Source organism: Acanthisitta chloris, unplaced genomic scaffold, assembly GCF_000695815.1.
Source record: "Acanthisitta chloris isolate BGI_N310 unplaced genomic scaffold, ASM69581v1 scaffold17584, whole genome shotgun sequence".
Taxonomy (NCBI): Eukaryota; Metazoa; Chordata; class Aves; order Passeriformes; family Acanthisittidae; genus Acanthisitta; species Acanthisitta chloris.
Window position 1 is genome coordinate 4,365 of NW_008670049.1, and position 15,577 is coordinate 19,941.

The 15,577-nt window shown below is 41.3% G+C and overlaps 1 protein-coding gene across 1 annotated transcript in view; it reads left to right on the forward strand.

Moving 5' to 3' along the window:
• LOC103801140 (multiple epidermal growth factor-like domains protein 10) overlaps positions 1-14,539 on the forward strand; it is a gene marked incomplete at its 5' end in the record, with an annotated part of 17,347 nt that extends 2,808 nt beyond the window's left edge. Inside the window, 9 exons of the mRNA XM_009073545.1 lie at positions 1,163-1,291; positions 2,944-3,072; positions 5,940-6,068; positions 6,571-6,807; positions 8,089-8,216; positions 8,379-8,502; positions 10,368-10,412; positions 13,247-13,453; positions 14,379-14,539. Of these exons, the coding sequence (XP_009071793.1) occupies positions 1,163-1,291; positions 2,944-3,072; positions 5,940-6,068; positions 6,571-6,807; positions 8,089-8,216; positions 8,379-8,502; positions 10,368-10,412; positions 13,247-13,453; positions 14,379-14,539 (1,289 nt within the window). The remainder of the gene's footprint in view (positions 1-1,162; positions 1,292-2,943; positions 3,073-5,939; positions 6,069-6,570; positions 6,808-8,088; positions 8,217-8,378; positions 8,503-10,367; positions 10,413-13,246; positions 13,454-14,378) is intronic.
• Positions 14,540-15,577: the final 1,038 nt, after the last annotated feature.

Here is a 15,577-nt window from a genome sequence, read left to right on the forward strand (position 1 = left end):
AAAATAAGGCACAACCAAAGTGAAAACAACAATAAACAAACTCAGTGCTTTTTTTTTAGTGCAAAGTAATATATTTCTTAGTAAAGTGAAATTCGGGCAAAGATGACACTTTGCAAAAACACAGCCCACACATACATTATGCAAATATTTAAAGGATTCAGGAGTTTTTATTGCTCTCAGACAGGTCTCTGGGCAACCAAATCAGTACACAACAATAAGGAGTTATCAGCCTTTTAAAATTTACACTAAGGCTTCTGTGGCTGACCTTTTTCTTCTCTCTTATGAAATACTCACATTGTACTTCCATAAAACTATGGAATAGTTACTGTATTTACTGAAAAAATAAATAAAACCCTCAAGATGTGAATCCTACTGAACAGTATCCTCTTGACTTGGTGATACTCTGACCTGAGGAAAAATATCTTCTGCTGTCTCTGAATAGTTTGGTATTTTGGAGCCACTTCACTATAGCATCAAATTCATCAGTATGACATTTTCCAAGTAGCCAGTAAATTCTGTCTCATCATGTGCTGACAAGATTGTGAGCAAAATAATACCCACTTTATAGATAATTACTTGGGGTTTAGAAATATTGTATTGATTGTTGGACCCACGGAAGCAGCTGCATTAACTTGATTAAGGTACAGCCCTGATTATATGCACCACATTTAGGCAATTACATGCAATCTAACAGTGGAAACACAGGAACAAAGGTTTGCACTAGGTTAAAGCCATAGGCTATATAGGTGTTTCAGCCTTCTTTTTGTTTGTCTTGAGACTCAAAAGGCTTATTGCCTTCACTGTAGCAACTGTTCCCAGATTAAAGAATAAATGAAGAAAGGAAATTTAAAGGCTTTCTCTATGAGGAAGTTGCTATGAGTGGGCTATTTACTGAGTAGCAAGTATGTATCGCTGGGTTTTTTCACACATTTACTGTTTTTCAGGAGTTTTTATCAGGAGAAAAATGTTTCCTTAGTTTAGATAATGTCTAAATCTGTGTCTGTTTTCTCAGAATAGAGCAGCCTAAAACATGTATTTGAATGGAAAACAACAAACCACAAACAAAGCAGCGCTCATGTGTGAATGGGAGCTGCTCTGTTCATGGGTATCAAGCATCTCTGTCGTTTGAGATTGATGAATTAATTGCTGTGGGTTGTTTCAGCTTGCCCACCCTCCCACTGGGGACCAAACTGCATTCACACATGCAACTGCCACAACGGAGCTTACTGCAGCGCCTACGACGGGGAATGCAAGTGTACCCCAGGATGGACTGGCCTTTACTGCACACAGAGTAAGTGACTTTATGTTCCATGATCAGTCTACACATCAGAGACACAATTATCCCTCAGTGTTTCCATGCTTTATTCCTTGAATTCTTCCCATGCTGATGAGCCTGTTTTGATCCAGGAGACGCAGCACACTGCTGCTGTGAGAAGAGTCTGTATGAGCACTGGCAAGGTGCTGGCCACTGCATCAGGCTCCTCTTTAGCCTTCCTTCAGAGGAAGACAGGGTTTTGTTGCAGCCAGGCATCCCTGTGGAAGAGTCTGTGTGTACACACACGGAATGAATGACCCTGACTTTTAGATGCTTCCACTGCAGACATCCAGTTACAGCTCCAGTCTGTAGCATGGATGAAGTCAGCTCTGCAGGCGTTCCCCACAGGGTGGGATGACAATGCCATCCCTCTCTGAACCCTCCACAAGAAGTACTGTAGCAGCAGGGATCCAACAACTCAATTGTTAGGTAACACAAAGCTGACTGAAGCCATGAGAACAGCTTCTGGCTCAGCCATGGCTGTGGTCTACTGAGGCACTGCCCCTGTTGTCACTGCAGAGTGATTATACAGTACATCCATATCTGCAATTGCTACCTCCCAGGGGCAATAACAACAGCTGTAGCTCAGCACCTGTAATTCAACTACTGATACAGAAGCTATTTTATTTGAAACATGGAAAGTTAACTTCACCAGATTCCAACATCATCATTTGTTTGGGAATTTTCTTCATTTAGTAATACAGATTTTTTTTTCCCAAGGGCTTTTCATTTAAATAAAGAAGTCATGCAATGACTGGGTGTAGGTATATGGCACTGATTATGAGCTGGGTAAGAGTTCATACAAAGTTTGAGAAATAAACATTTGTTAGAAATAAATATTGGTCAAGTTGGCTTCTTATCTTTAGCATATTACACCTTCAGTTTGGTTTACCTTCAATTCAGGCAGTCACAGCTCCCACTGACTGTTATCTGGGCACAGCCCTTATCTTTGACCTCAAAAAAACATGGCTGTGTTCTGCATTCAGTGTTTAAATATATGTTTTTCATAAAAATCAGACTCTCCTTTTTCAAAATGAGTAATGTCACAGCGGCAAGAAATAGCAGATACGTTATGGGGCCATATGGATGGAGTTCTGGAAGACATTCACTATGCTGGTTCAGCTGTCAGCTATCACGGTTATTTTGCTTCCTGCTGGTGAATAATGATCTCTTTGCAGTAGTATGTCTTCTTCATACTGAAATGCTATCTTTGTGAGTAGCTCAGATACAATATGTTATTATTTTAATTTTTCTTGTGCTTCAGCATAAACTGCAAAGAAAATGTGTCCAACGGTTCCCTGATAGCTGCTCTGGTTCACAAACTGCCCTCTCTCTCCTTCAGTTATCTTCTTAAATCCATTTCTTCAAGGAGCTGTTCTTGCTGTCTTCCTCAGAACCACTACTGTCTGCACCATTTCCCAACCTCATTTTTACATGGTTTTTTGCCTAATGTGTACTTTATATGACATTGAGCAGGGTAGGTCTTGATCAGTCACGTTTATGGATGCCATGTCTCTGTAGTGAGCTACAGAAATGAGCTCCCCATAACATACTTAACCACAATATTTGCATTTTATTTCTGGAGCAGCTGTTTCACTGCTTTTCCCCTCTCTCTCCTTGTGTTGCAGGATGTCCCCTGGGGTTTTTCGGGAAGGACTGTGCATTAATATGCCAATGCCAGAACGGAGCTGACTGTGACCACATCAGTGGGCAGTGCACCTGCCGCACAGGGTTCATGGGGAAGCACTGTGAGCAGAGTGAGTACACACATGGGATTGTTCCTGCCTGATGGCAAGCGCTAAACCCTGAGCCAACCCCTTCTGGTTTTGGCCAGTGTTGTGATACAGCCTCTTGGCTTCTGGGACTAGGAATAGGGGCTAATATTTTATTAGGAAAGAAAATACATATAGAAAGAGAGTATGGAATGATGTGGAGGGATGTGCTGTTCTTTGGCTGATTTTCCATGGTCATCCCAACAATCTCTACTCTTTGGTAGCATTGGTTGCCCAGGGAGGCTGTGGCTGCCCCAGCCCTGGCAGTGTTCATTCCAGGTTGGATGAGCCTTGAGCAACCTGCTCTGGTGGGAAGTGTCCCTGCCCAGTGCAGGGGTTGGGGCTGGATGATCTCTAAGGTCCATTCCAACTCCTGAAATTATATGATTCTATATTTTATTAAGACTGACCACAGAACAACAGAATGGGTTAGGTTGGAAGGGGCTACAGTGTGTCATCTAGTCCAATCTCCCTGCTCAAGCAGGACTATCCTAGAGCACATGGCTCAGGATTGTGTCCAGATGGTTCTGGAATGCCTCCAGTGAGGGAGAATCCACAACTTCTCTGGGCAATCTGTTCAGTGCTCAGTGACTGCACAGGAAAGAGGTTCTTCCTCATATTCAAGTGGAACTTCCTGTGCATCAGTTTCTGCCTTTACCTCTTGTTTTATTGGTTTCCACCACCAAGCAAAGCCTGATCCATCCTTTTGGCACCCTCCCTTCAGATACTTGTATACATTAATGAAGTTCCTCTCAGTCATCTCTTCTTGAGACTGGACAGGCCAAATTCCCTCAGCCTTTCCTTGTAAGAGAGATACTCCAATCCCCTAATCATCTTTATCCTCCACCACCGGACCTCCTCAGGGAGCTCCATGGGTCTCCTGTCTTCTCTGATGATGATTATGATGGTTGTTTCTTTCAGTTTGGAACTAAATGTAAGAGGCATTTGCCCTTCATTTTAGTTGCTCTGGACATAACGGTAAAAAAATATACCCAATAACTCTGTCATGTACCAGCAATGAATGAATCTAAGTAATTGTCGTTAGCATAAACCAGAATGAAAACTAATAGTTAGAAAACAAAAGATAAGAATCACAGAGTCATTAAGGTTAGAAAGAACCTCCGAGACCATCAAGTCCAACCTATGACCTAACACCATCATGTCAACTAGACCATGGCACTAAGTGCCACATCCAGTTTTTCATTAAACACCTCCAGGGATGGTGATTTCACCACCACACTGGGCAGCACATTCCAGTGTGTAATCACCCCTTCTGTGAAGAAATTCTTCCTAATGTCCAACGTAAACCTCCCCTGGCACAGCTTTAGACTAAGTCTTCTTGTTCTATAAGAAGTAGCACATCAATCCTAGTGGATAAAATTAACCTTTGCCATGAGGTTTTACCACACAATTGGAGTATAAAAGCATCATAGATTACGTTTTGTTTTCATGTGTGAGATTCTCCACTTATCAAAATCCAGAACAACACCCCTGACATCAGTGGTGGTATAACATAGTACAATACTAAAAGAATAATCTGGGTTATAAGCACAGAACTGTTTGTAAAGGTTAGATGTTTACATTTTCTTATTCTACTCTGATGATTTTTAAGTTTCACTTCAAAAGGGCAATAATGATAAAAGATAAACTCTTTAAGATCATCTGATGTCAAAAAATCATTATGAATACTTTGGCATATCTGATTATTCTTATGCTTTATAGATTTTATATTTTATCCTACAGTTCAACAATACTGTAATTATTTGATAATAATTGTTAATGATTAAAAAACACTAAACTAAATGTCTTGTTACTCATTTAATTCAGGTTTTAAAATGCCAAAGCACATTATGACATGATGGTTTCTGCCCAGCCATTTACTTCGGTACTTACAGTCTTGTTTTATTGACTGCAATCACGAGAAGGAGACATATACAAGCAAAAAATTTCACTTGAGTCTGGATCTGTCAAGACTGCAAGAACATTGGCACTCATTGTGTTACTTTATTTTGTAAATTATTCAAAATTAGGAATATATAAAAGAAGAGTTACATTCTTTTAAAAAGGCAGAAAGAAAAACAAGTTGACAGTTACAGAACTGTCGAGAGATCTCCGAAAATCGAGTCTCAGAAGATGAAGAAACTTGCTGAAACCATCAGAACTACTATAATGTTAACAGTCCACACATTGCCAGAGGTGGCAATATAAAATAGAGAATTTTTGTCAGTGTAGGATAATGCTCTACCATGCTAGTTACATGATGTAGGAGACACTTTGACCAGTAAATAATGATTGTATTCAAATCATTCCAGGGGACAAAAAGTTATGCAACATTTCCAATTAGCTTATTCTCTGTAATTTGGATTTTTCTCCTGAAGGAAGTTTCTCAGCATACACATTACAGTATCAAAGTATGCTGTAAGCAGCAATTTTGTGTTTATATAAACCTGTGGTGTATTCCGGTCGCGTTCTCATGGCCCTTAGCTCTTGCTCTTTTACATCAGCACATCTGTCATAGGACCTGACACCAGCCAGATGTCTGGCTCCACTCGTATCATTACGTGATTTTTCAAGCTCTGGGATCTGAGTCACCTGAGAGACCTGATGTTCTGGTGTAGAACTGACCCTTTAGTCACACTTTGCCCATCGCTTCCCTCTCTTCTACCCTTGTAACCTGTAAAGCCCTTCCCGAAGAGGAAGTGCTAATGACACATTGCCATCTGCTGACCACCCACAGAAACGTCTGGGGTTAGGAGCGCTGGGGACCATGTGTGGTGCTGCAGGTCTGCGATACCAGAGCATTGAACAAGCAATGACTGTGCCTGATGTTTACTTGCCTTTGTTTTGTGCAGAGTGCCCCCAGGGTACCTATGGGTATGGCTGTCGGCAGATCTGTGACTGTCTGAACAACTCAACCTGCGACCACATCACGGGCACATGCTACTGCAGCCCAGGCTGGAAAGGGGCCAGGTGTGATCAAGGTAAAGCCTAGGTGCAATAAAATTACTCTAACCGTTTCATATGAAAATTAACCCACTAAATGCCAACTCTGTCTCATCCATTAAGTCAGTCTGATAGGGGATGTGTATTTAAGTAGTCCATTCTGTTAAATTACGTGTGTTCTGTGCACTTTAACTCGGACGCCTCAGTGATCATTGGAGCAAAGCACTCAAAGTATCTTGCATGTTTTACAGTCCTGTGCTGTCAAAAGCTGTTGATAGAGCATGTCCTTTACCTGCCCTGGGCTTTTGCCTAGTGAATGTTCTTACTTTTTTAAATTCATGAAATAATCTCATTCTATGAAGATTGTTTTTCCTTAAGGCCAGGATTGTCTTCACATTGCTTTCTGACATAGTTCTGTTCTGGCATTATTAAATACATCTAAATTAGCAGAAACATTCAGAAATGAAATATTGTCTTCTGCTCCTGTCACTTGACCCTCTTAATTTACGCCACATACTTTAATTTCTTCTTGTATTTCAGCTGGTGTAATTATAGTGGGAAACCTGAACAGTCTGAGCCGTACCAGTACTGCTATCCCTGCTGACTCCTACCAGATAGGGGCTATAGCAGGCATCATCATTCTTGTCCTGGTTGTGCTTTTCCTGCTAGTGCTGTTCATCATCTACAGACAGAAGCAGAAAGGAAAAGAAACAAATATGCCCACAGTGACCTACACCCCTGCTATGAGGGTCATGAATACAGATTACACCATTTCAGGTAAGTGACATTTAGAACCAAGTTTTTCCTCCATCTCTTGACTCTGTGGTTTTTTAGTTGAGCTCTGAAGGGGTTCAGATCTGCCCCTACCATTGAATGTACCTGTTTCAGCTGTGAGCAGCAATACACTCTGTTTTGAAAAGGATGTCTACAAATTCTGGCCTGGAAGCCTTCTGGAAAGAGAGGCTGGGGAGAGTTTCCTTCTTTAGGAAGAGGAAGGCTGAGACACTGCTCCCATCTGGATTTTGCAGGAGGGCATCCCCTGAGACCACACAGACAGTGGTGCTGGTGAACTGTCACACAAGACCAGTGGGATGTGATGATAGACTTGTGTGGTCACCTTTCAGCTATCACGGACAGGTCACCTGAGTTCAGAAGGATGCTACCCCAGCATCTGCAGCTTATTAGTTCTGCATCACTGTCTTTTAATCTCTGCTTTTGATACCTTGGAGGTGGCTCACCCTGGTGAAATGTGTTAATTATAAGGAAAAAGTGACCATATATATACCTCACTTCACTGTCTAACATTTTGCACCCTCAAATGTGGGGTTTTTGCATTAAACAGTGTAAGTATGGACATGGCTATTCCTCTGTGCCTATTTTAAAATTAGAATTGGAGTTTGGCAAAATATTGTTTCTACAGAGGCTTTAAATTAAATGCCAACAGCCTGGACAGAAAGACTGTTATGGCTGTAGAAAATGAGGATTTCACACCAACTGTGCTAGGAGAAGCAGATAGCAAAGTGGCTCAAGTTTGAAATAAATTAAGGGAAGGAGCAATGCTCCTGAAAGAAACAGGAGTTTTTGACCTATGAAAGAAAGCTGGGATGCAATGGGTACATGAAACTTCAGGCAATGCTGTCTTTTGCACACTGCTATTAAGGAAAGCAGCAGTTGAAGAAGACACCAGAAAAAATGGTCAGAGTTAAGAGAAAGCGAATCAGCAAAGGTGCTGGTGCTCTTGAAGCACTAGAAACTGTTGGTGTGAACGTGGTGATACAAAGGACTTAACTAGGACAATGCTATTACTAGAGAGGAAAACCAGAGCAAAGGACCACAGCAGACAGAGAAGTTAGCAAGTAACACTGGTGAATGCTCTTTGCTGAAAGTGTGGGCATTTGTCACTTACGCTCTGGATCTCTATTTCCTTTTAATGAATATAAGATTTTTAGTTGGTTGTTAAGAAACTTGGAATCAGATTCTGAAGTCAGTGCAGCACTGTCAAAAGCACATCTTAAGGAAGAAGGGCAGTTGTTCATTTTTCTTTCTCTTCCCTTTCAGAAACCATCCCTCACAGTAATGGTGGAAATGCCAACAGTCACTATTTCTCCAATCCTAGTTATCATACTCTAACTCAGTGCACTACCCCACCTCACGTCAACAACATGGACAGACTGACCTTGGCAAAGGTAAACACTAAAACTCAGGAAACTTCTGTGCCAATTACTCTTTAGTTTATTTTACTTTGTTCCCTAATGCTCCCTGATTGGTTTATATTTGCTTTCCCCGATTATCACCTGGAAATGCAGCAGCTTCCCACCAGTTTCAGTTTCTATCTTTCTTTGAAACAGACAAAAAACAATCAGCTGTTCATGAACCTTAAAAATGTGGAACCTGGAAAGCGAGGCACTGTCATGGACTACACAGGAACACTGCCAGCAGACTGGAAACACGGTGGCTACCTCAATGAGCTCGGTAAGGATGGGAAAAACAGGGCAATGTGAGTGTTATTCATTGTGTGTGGGATGGATTGGAAGGCAGCAATGCTTTCCTGATTCTTTGCTCAGGTCTGTCAGGTTGTGTGTGAGGTCCAGGGTTATGGGTTAGACCTTCCCTTAAGGCAGGAACCTTGGAGATAAAATGGTGACTCCTTGTAAGGTATGGTGAAACACTCTGATGCCCAGTGCAAACACAATATGCAAACCCCCTCACATTAGTTTCATTAAAAGGTTTGCTCATTGATTAGCTGAATAAAACAATGAGTGTTGCACAATAAGGGTCTGTCTTCTTCGACCGAATCACATATTAAATAAATGAAAGGTTGCATGCATTCTTTTTTCTTTTAAATCCCCTCCAAACAGAATCATTGCTTTAAAAAGTAGTTTCTCATGATCTGAGCTGCTTCAGATGTAAATGTTAGGAGATGTTCCCAGCTAGGCCTCCTGTTTGCTAGAAGACAGAGCATTGAGAAGAAAAATTCCCAAGAAGTGGTGAGAGCTGCTGTTGTGTCCTGCTTTATGCTGGTTTTTCATCCCTTTCCAATCTCATGCATGCCAAAAGGGCTGGGTTGCGCTGACCACTGAAAGCCTTAAAGGGGACTTTCAGTGCCAGTATCACTTGGATCATTTAACTACCTTCATTCCTGATACTTATACATATCAGATTCTGGGATTCAGAACAACAGCGTGCAGCATTATTGCTTTTTCCCTGCTCATCCTCAATCTCGGTCAAGCCACAGTTCAGGCTCAGGTCTGCTGGGTTTGGTTTGGGTTTCTTTCAGAAAAAGGTTTAATTCATAATGCTCAATGGTCAACTTCACATGTTCTTAGAGCATTTGCACGAGCACTAAAGGCTCCTGAGAGATACTTGCTGTGGTCAACTCATGGCAGGAGATCCTGAGTAACAGGGAAATGCTAGAGGACTGGATGAGTGCTGGTATTATGGCTATTTTCTAGAAGTTCAAATGGCATTATTTGGGTAAATTGAGGCTGGTGGTCTGGCCATTAGAAAACAACAGAACAGCTGACATGAGATCTCATAAATAAAGATGGGGTAGGAATAAAATTAATTGGTTTAGATCTCCTCAAATAGTATAATTTCCTTATTGAAAACTATGAATTTTGTTTACAGAGATGTTGTGTTGATAAAACGATTTTAGGCTTTTATAAGGCTTCTAGCATAGTCCCACAATTAGCACTCCACAGTATCAATCCAAGCTATTTGAATGGATTAGTAACCAGGTAAGTGCCAGGTCTCTGAAGACAAGTTGTCATGTGTTGCTGATGTTTACATTGGGATCTATGTTGAGATCTGTCACTAATGGGTAATTGCAAAGTTGTAGACTTAGGTCCTGTGTGTTTAAGCCATTCCTGCAGGTCAGGTGACTGGAACAGTGACTCTGGGCATGATTAAATTTGGGAGTGATTAAAATGGGAAGTGTCAAGACATGGAGTGAACTTTGCATGCCCTGAGATTTTCAAGTCAAGGTGGGATGTTTTTCTGGTAGATATGCTTAAATCAAACAGCAGTTATTGGGATCATTCAAGAATAACTGGGGGAAACGTAATGGCCTGCAATATATGAGAGGTCAAACTAGATAATTTAATGGTCCCTTATGACCATCACCACCTTCCATGTTCAGGAAGTTCCTGACTGAAAGTGTGCAAGCAAAAAGTAACAATACTTCTGTACCCCTATCCTGGGCAGTTTCACAGCGCTTAAGAATTATTCTGCTAAGGCAGAAGTTTGTCCCAAAGCAATGTTAAACCTTTAGAAGCTGTTGTCTAGTCACTTTTCTTTGATTTTAAAACTGCTCTGTTTTTTTATGTCATTTTTCTCAGGTGCTTTCGGACTCGATAGGGGATATTTGGGAAAGTCCCTGAAAGGTAAGGTTACTTTCTGATGTATTTAGGTGAAATGAAGTAGACATTCAGTTTACTCTTCTGGATTATCTTTGCTTTCTGGATGAAGAGAATATATCTAAAACTAATTTTGGACTACATTTGTCCTGGACACTGAATCAATGCATGAAGTTTGTTTGCCAGTTGTTGGTTTTTTTCCTTATATAAAGGAAAGTGGGGGTTTTTAAAAGACAAACCAAAGAAAAAGCAACAACAAAACAAACCTTTTCAAGTCCCCTATGTGCCACATACATCAAATGTTTCTGTAATGCTTGAGTCACAACACAGCTCCATTCTAGGCAGCAGAAGGGGGAACAGCCTTTGAATTCAGCCTAGTGAGTGAGGCAAGGACACATACTGTCTCTGGTGAAAGGCTTTAAAGAGTGCCAATTCCTCTTGCAGCTGGCATGGTCAGTGTAGGTCTGCATGACTGCAAGGCTGTAGTGCTTCATCACATTCACTGCAGACCTCTGGAAAGGATATCAAAATAGAAATACATAGGGAGGAATGAAAAGCTTCAGAAATTCAGGGTAGTCATGATATTTTGATCTTTCAGACTATTCAGTTTTCTCAAAAGACTTTATACTGTACCATACTAGTGCTTGTCACTACTTTTGGTCTGTGATTAAGTTATGCCCAGGGTGCCTAGAATGCCTGCATATCTAAACAGTGGAAAAGGTTTAGCTAAATCCATGAGTTAAATAGGCAAAAGCAGCTGGTTCATCCCCTTGTGTGTAATACAGGACAATTAGGGTGAAAGAGTGATTTATTACACTTGACATTTCCTGCCCTTGGGTGACAACAACCCCTCCAGTGCTCCAGACTGGGGCAGAGTGGCTGGTAAGCTGCCAAGCAGAAAAGGACCTGGAGGTGCCAGTTGACAGTAGCTGAACATGAGCCAGCAGTGTGCCCAGGTGGGCAAGAAAGCCAAGGGCAACACTGGCTTGTGTAAGCAGTAGTGTGGCCAAACCACCAAGGCAGTGACTGTCCCCTGTGCTAGGCACTGGTGAGGCACCTCAAATCCTGGGGTCAGTTTTGGGCCCTTCATGACAAGAAAGACATTGAAGGGTTGAAGTGTGTCCAGAGAAAGACAGTGGAGCCAGGGAAAGATCTGGAGCACAAGTCTTACGAGGAGCAGCTGATGGAGCTGGTGGGGCTCAGCCTGGAGAAAAGGAGGCTCAGGGGAGACCTTACTGCTCCATACAACTCCCTGACAGGAGCTGGTAGCCAGGTGAGGGTTGGTCTCTTCTTCCAGGTAACAACTGACAGGACAAGAGAAAAAGGCCTGAAGTTGCACCAGGAGAGGTTTAGATTGGATATTAGGGACAATTGCTTCATTGAAAGAGTTGTCAAGCCCTGGCACAGGCTGCCCAGGGCAGTGGTTGAGTCACCATCCCTGGAAGTATTTAAAAGACATGGAGATTTGGCACTTAGGGACACGGTTTAGTGGTGAATTTGGCAGTGTTACATTAACAGTTGGACTCACTGATCTGAAAGGTCTTTTATAATCTAAACAATTCTATGATTAGAGAAAGTTCAATTTCAAATACCTTAAGTGAGTTACAAAGTGATGAGCACCTATCCAGTGACAGGCTCACCAAGGTCACTCTGATGCTGGATATTGAGTCAGGAACAAGAAAAGAAATTCTCAGCTCCAAAACTTAAATAACACATCATATCACAAAGCAACACCAAGAAAAAAGTAACACAAACAGCACAAAATCACTTCCCAGCATGAGAAAATACATCTTCTCTGAAACCACAGTTACCTGTCCTGCGGTTAAACCCTGAAATTACAAACCACCTGGTGTTTTCTGTTCAGTTCTCCTGTGTGTGCCTAGCAGAAACTTACAAGAAGAAGCTGGTTACTCTTTCAGTGAGGCTGCGTACTTAAACTTTGCACCAAATAGATCATCCCCAGAAGTTATGTGCCATTTGCCCTGACACTGCTCTTGGGAACAGTGTTTGATCATTTATTTTAATAGTGTCCTGAGTTCAGCACTTGGAAAGGCAAAATATATTCTGAAATGCTCATTAAAAACTGATTCTACACATTATCTGTATATCCTGCTAGCTGATATTTTGACCAGAATTGAAGATGCTCAGGCATCAGTAATTTGCTGGTAGCAAGATCCAGCCCATTAAAGAGTATAGCAGTTGAGATGCTTTCATTAATTGTTGTATGTTGGGGTCCTTGTGAGGGACGGACTACAGCACACCATTATGATGCTCTGATAGCCACCTCTATTTAGGGCACCTAACAGTATTTATAGTAAAAAGTCTCCCATACACACAGCTACACGCTGGTCATACAACTCTGGATTGGTTGCTCAACTTGTCAGTGCATACAATTCTTACAGTTCATACAATTTTAAGCTGCATCCCACTCTCACATCCTGGGAAACTAATAGCAAGAACTACATAGTGTCTGTAAGAATCTAAATAACAGCACTATTTTAGCTTGTTAGCAAGACAACTTATCTATAAGGCAGTAAAACTGGAACCAAACCCAAAAACCCTGGCAGCAGGAGAGAACAAGACCATTATAAGGTGTTGGATTGAAGACACAGGAATGCATGAATATAGAAACAAGGTCAGCAAGACCTACTTTGTGTGTCTTGTTTTTAACTGCTTAAGCATTCCTGTAACTGTTGTTCAGGTTACAGCTCCTCTGCTAGCCAGGCCCCAACAGTTGTACAATAATTTTTAGTGTCATTTATGAGTGACTTTTTAGAACTCAGAATTAAAGGTTGCCCTTTTGTTAGCAGCAATGCCCATAACGTGCAGCATGGTTGAGTAATGGGGTTTTCTTTCTGTAGATCTAGTGAAGAACTCAGAATACAATTTGAGTAATTGCTCACTAAGCAGTTCTGAGAACCCTTATGCAACTATAAAAGACCCACCAGCTCTTGTACCAAAAAGCTCAGAGTGTGGATACGTGGAAATGAAGTCACCCGCGCGCAGGGACTCCCCATACGCTGAGATCGCCGGCTCTGCTGCAGCCAACAAGAACGTGTACGAAGTTGGTATGTACAGTATCCATGTCCAGATGCTGCAGGTTAGAGAACAAACAGCCCAGGACCCTTTTCCCTTTGTTTCAGTTTAATCAAAATCCCTGAAGCTAAAAATTGTAACAGATGATGTGTCCAGATTCTGTTCTCTGCTCAAACTCTTTTGACATAGCAGTGTAATTCACACAAACAGGGCTGGAAATACCTTCGGCTCTGCTCTGTAACCTCAAGGTAGCTCTGAATGCCCCTGGTTTGAAAGCCTTTCTTTAAACAACAGCATAAGATTAGCATTTGATAGCAGTATAATTCAGGTCTAGGTTAGAGTGTTTGAACACAGCTGGAGTAAGTGTATGGGAGGGACAGAAAAGATCTGTTTCCTTCTCTGGATCACAGTAAAATAGCATCCTCACCCACAGAGTATTTCACTAATACGGGCCCTATCTAGTTGCTGTATTGCTGTAGTTACGGAAAACTTTGGGGTCTTTGGAATGGTAGCTACCCTGATAATTTCTGATCTGGACTAAATCGTCATGTGTCATAGGACACCATTTTCCTTTTCTATCCCCTTTTAGAGATTACTCTGAAATCCATCAATATCTCCACTGTGCTTTTAAGGGCTGCTATAAAATCTCAATTAAAACCCCAAAATTCAGGCTTTTTTTGTTTTGTTTTGTTTTAGTTTGCCCACACATAAAGAAGAGATGCTGGTCCACTTGCTCCTGTCAGTAAATATACTCATGGCAGAGCCCGGCTGCAAACCCACAGGTGTAACTTAGCATGAAGCCAAAACACCTTGACATCAGCCTTTCTTTTTATTCCTGCATCTCAGGACTCAGCATGACAAGGAATGCTTATATTGAAGCAGAAACTGAGGTGAAATAGTGTTTTCCTTCTGTTTGTCTCTTCTAATGTGGAATGTATGTGCTCTCTTTTATCACAGAGCCTACGGTGAGTGTTGTCCAGGGAGCCTTCAGCAGCAGTGGACGTTTCAGCCAGGATCCTTACGACCTCCCAAAAAACAGCCATATTCCATGTCATTATGACTTGCTACCAGTCCGAGATAGCCCCACATCCTCCACAAAGGAGGTCAACAGTGAATGACCCCAAAAGCTGGCGTGTAGAACAGTGGGACTCTCAAGGGGCAAAGTGGCATGGTTGTGCTCCTTCCTCTAGTTTACCATCATGTTTGGCTCCCAATCTGTCCAGCAGGTAATTGCTGTACATTAAACAGAATCTCAACACGAGGTTTGTATTGTGCATATAAGTGACAGATGGACAAATGCCACGCTCTGGGGATCCTGAATATTTTTTTCTCATGGCAGTAAATTTTATAGAAACAGGTATGCAACACATTTATACTGTAATATACTGGCCTAAAAAATATTAGTTTGCAGATGAGTTTTGATAACATCCCATTTTAGTGACTTTAAATATAGACTTCATGTTTGTCATCTTTCAGAGTAGAAATACTCCCAGAACAGTGCAATTTACCAAATACCACTTTGTACAGGTGATCTGATTCACTAGGTATTCACTAGTAGGAGAAAAACTGCCTTGCCAAATTTTACCTTCCATTCTTATCTTTAGTCAAGACATATTAAGAAACAAGTTCTGATGGGGATAAGTAAGCACAATGCTGCAGTTGTTTGGGAAATCCATCATCAAGCTCTTTTGTCCATTACTGGTGGTGGGCATACTTTGCTTGAATAGTTCTGGAGATGAAAAAATTGCATACATCAATATTTTATGATGCTTCAAGATCTCTTAGTACTGCAGGCCCAGCACCAGTCCTCAACAAATGTTTTGCTACCGTTCCAGCTTCACACGTTGCAGTTCCGACCACTGCCACACACAGCTAATAATCCATAACATATCAGTAAATACTTAAAAAAAATATGTAAATGAAATCAGTTTATTTTTGTCACCACGGACTGATTATTGTAAGGAGTGGACAACGGTGATGACTTCTGTAAATCTTAACTGCAAGGAAGGGTTTACATTTTATAAACAGCTAGTAATAATGACTGTAATATAGGATAAAAATAGTAAAGTGCTCTGATGATTTTTTTTCTTAGAAATAACTAAGCAAACTCTGTGCATACTTGCTAAAAAGGCACCTTTTCTTTTTTTATAGTTGGT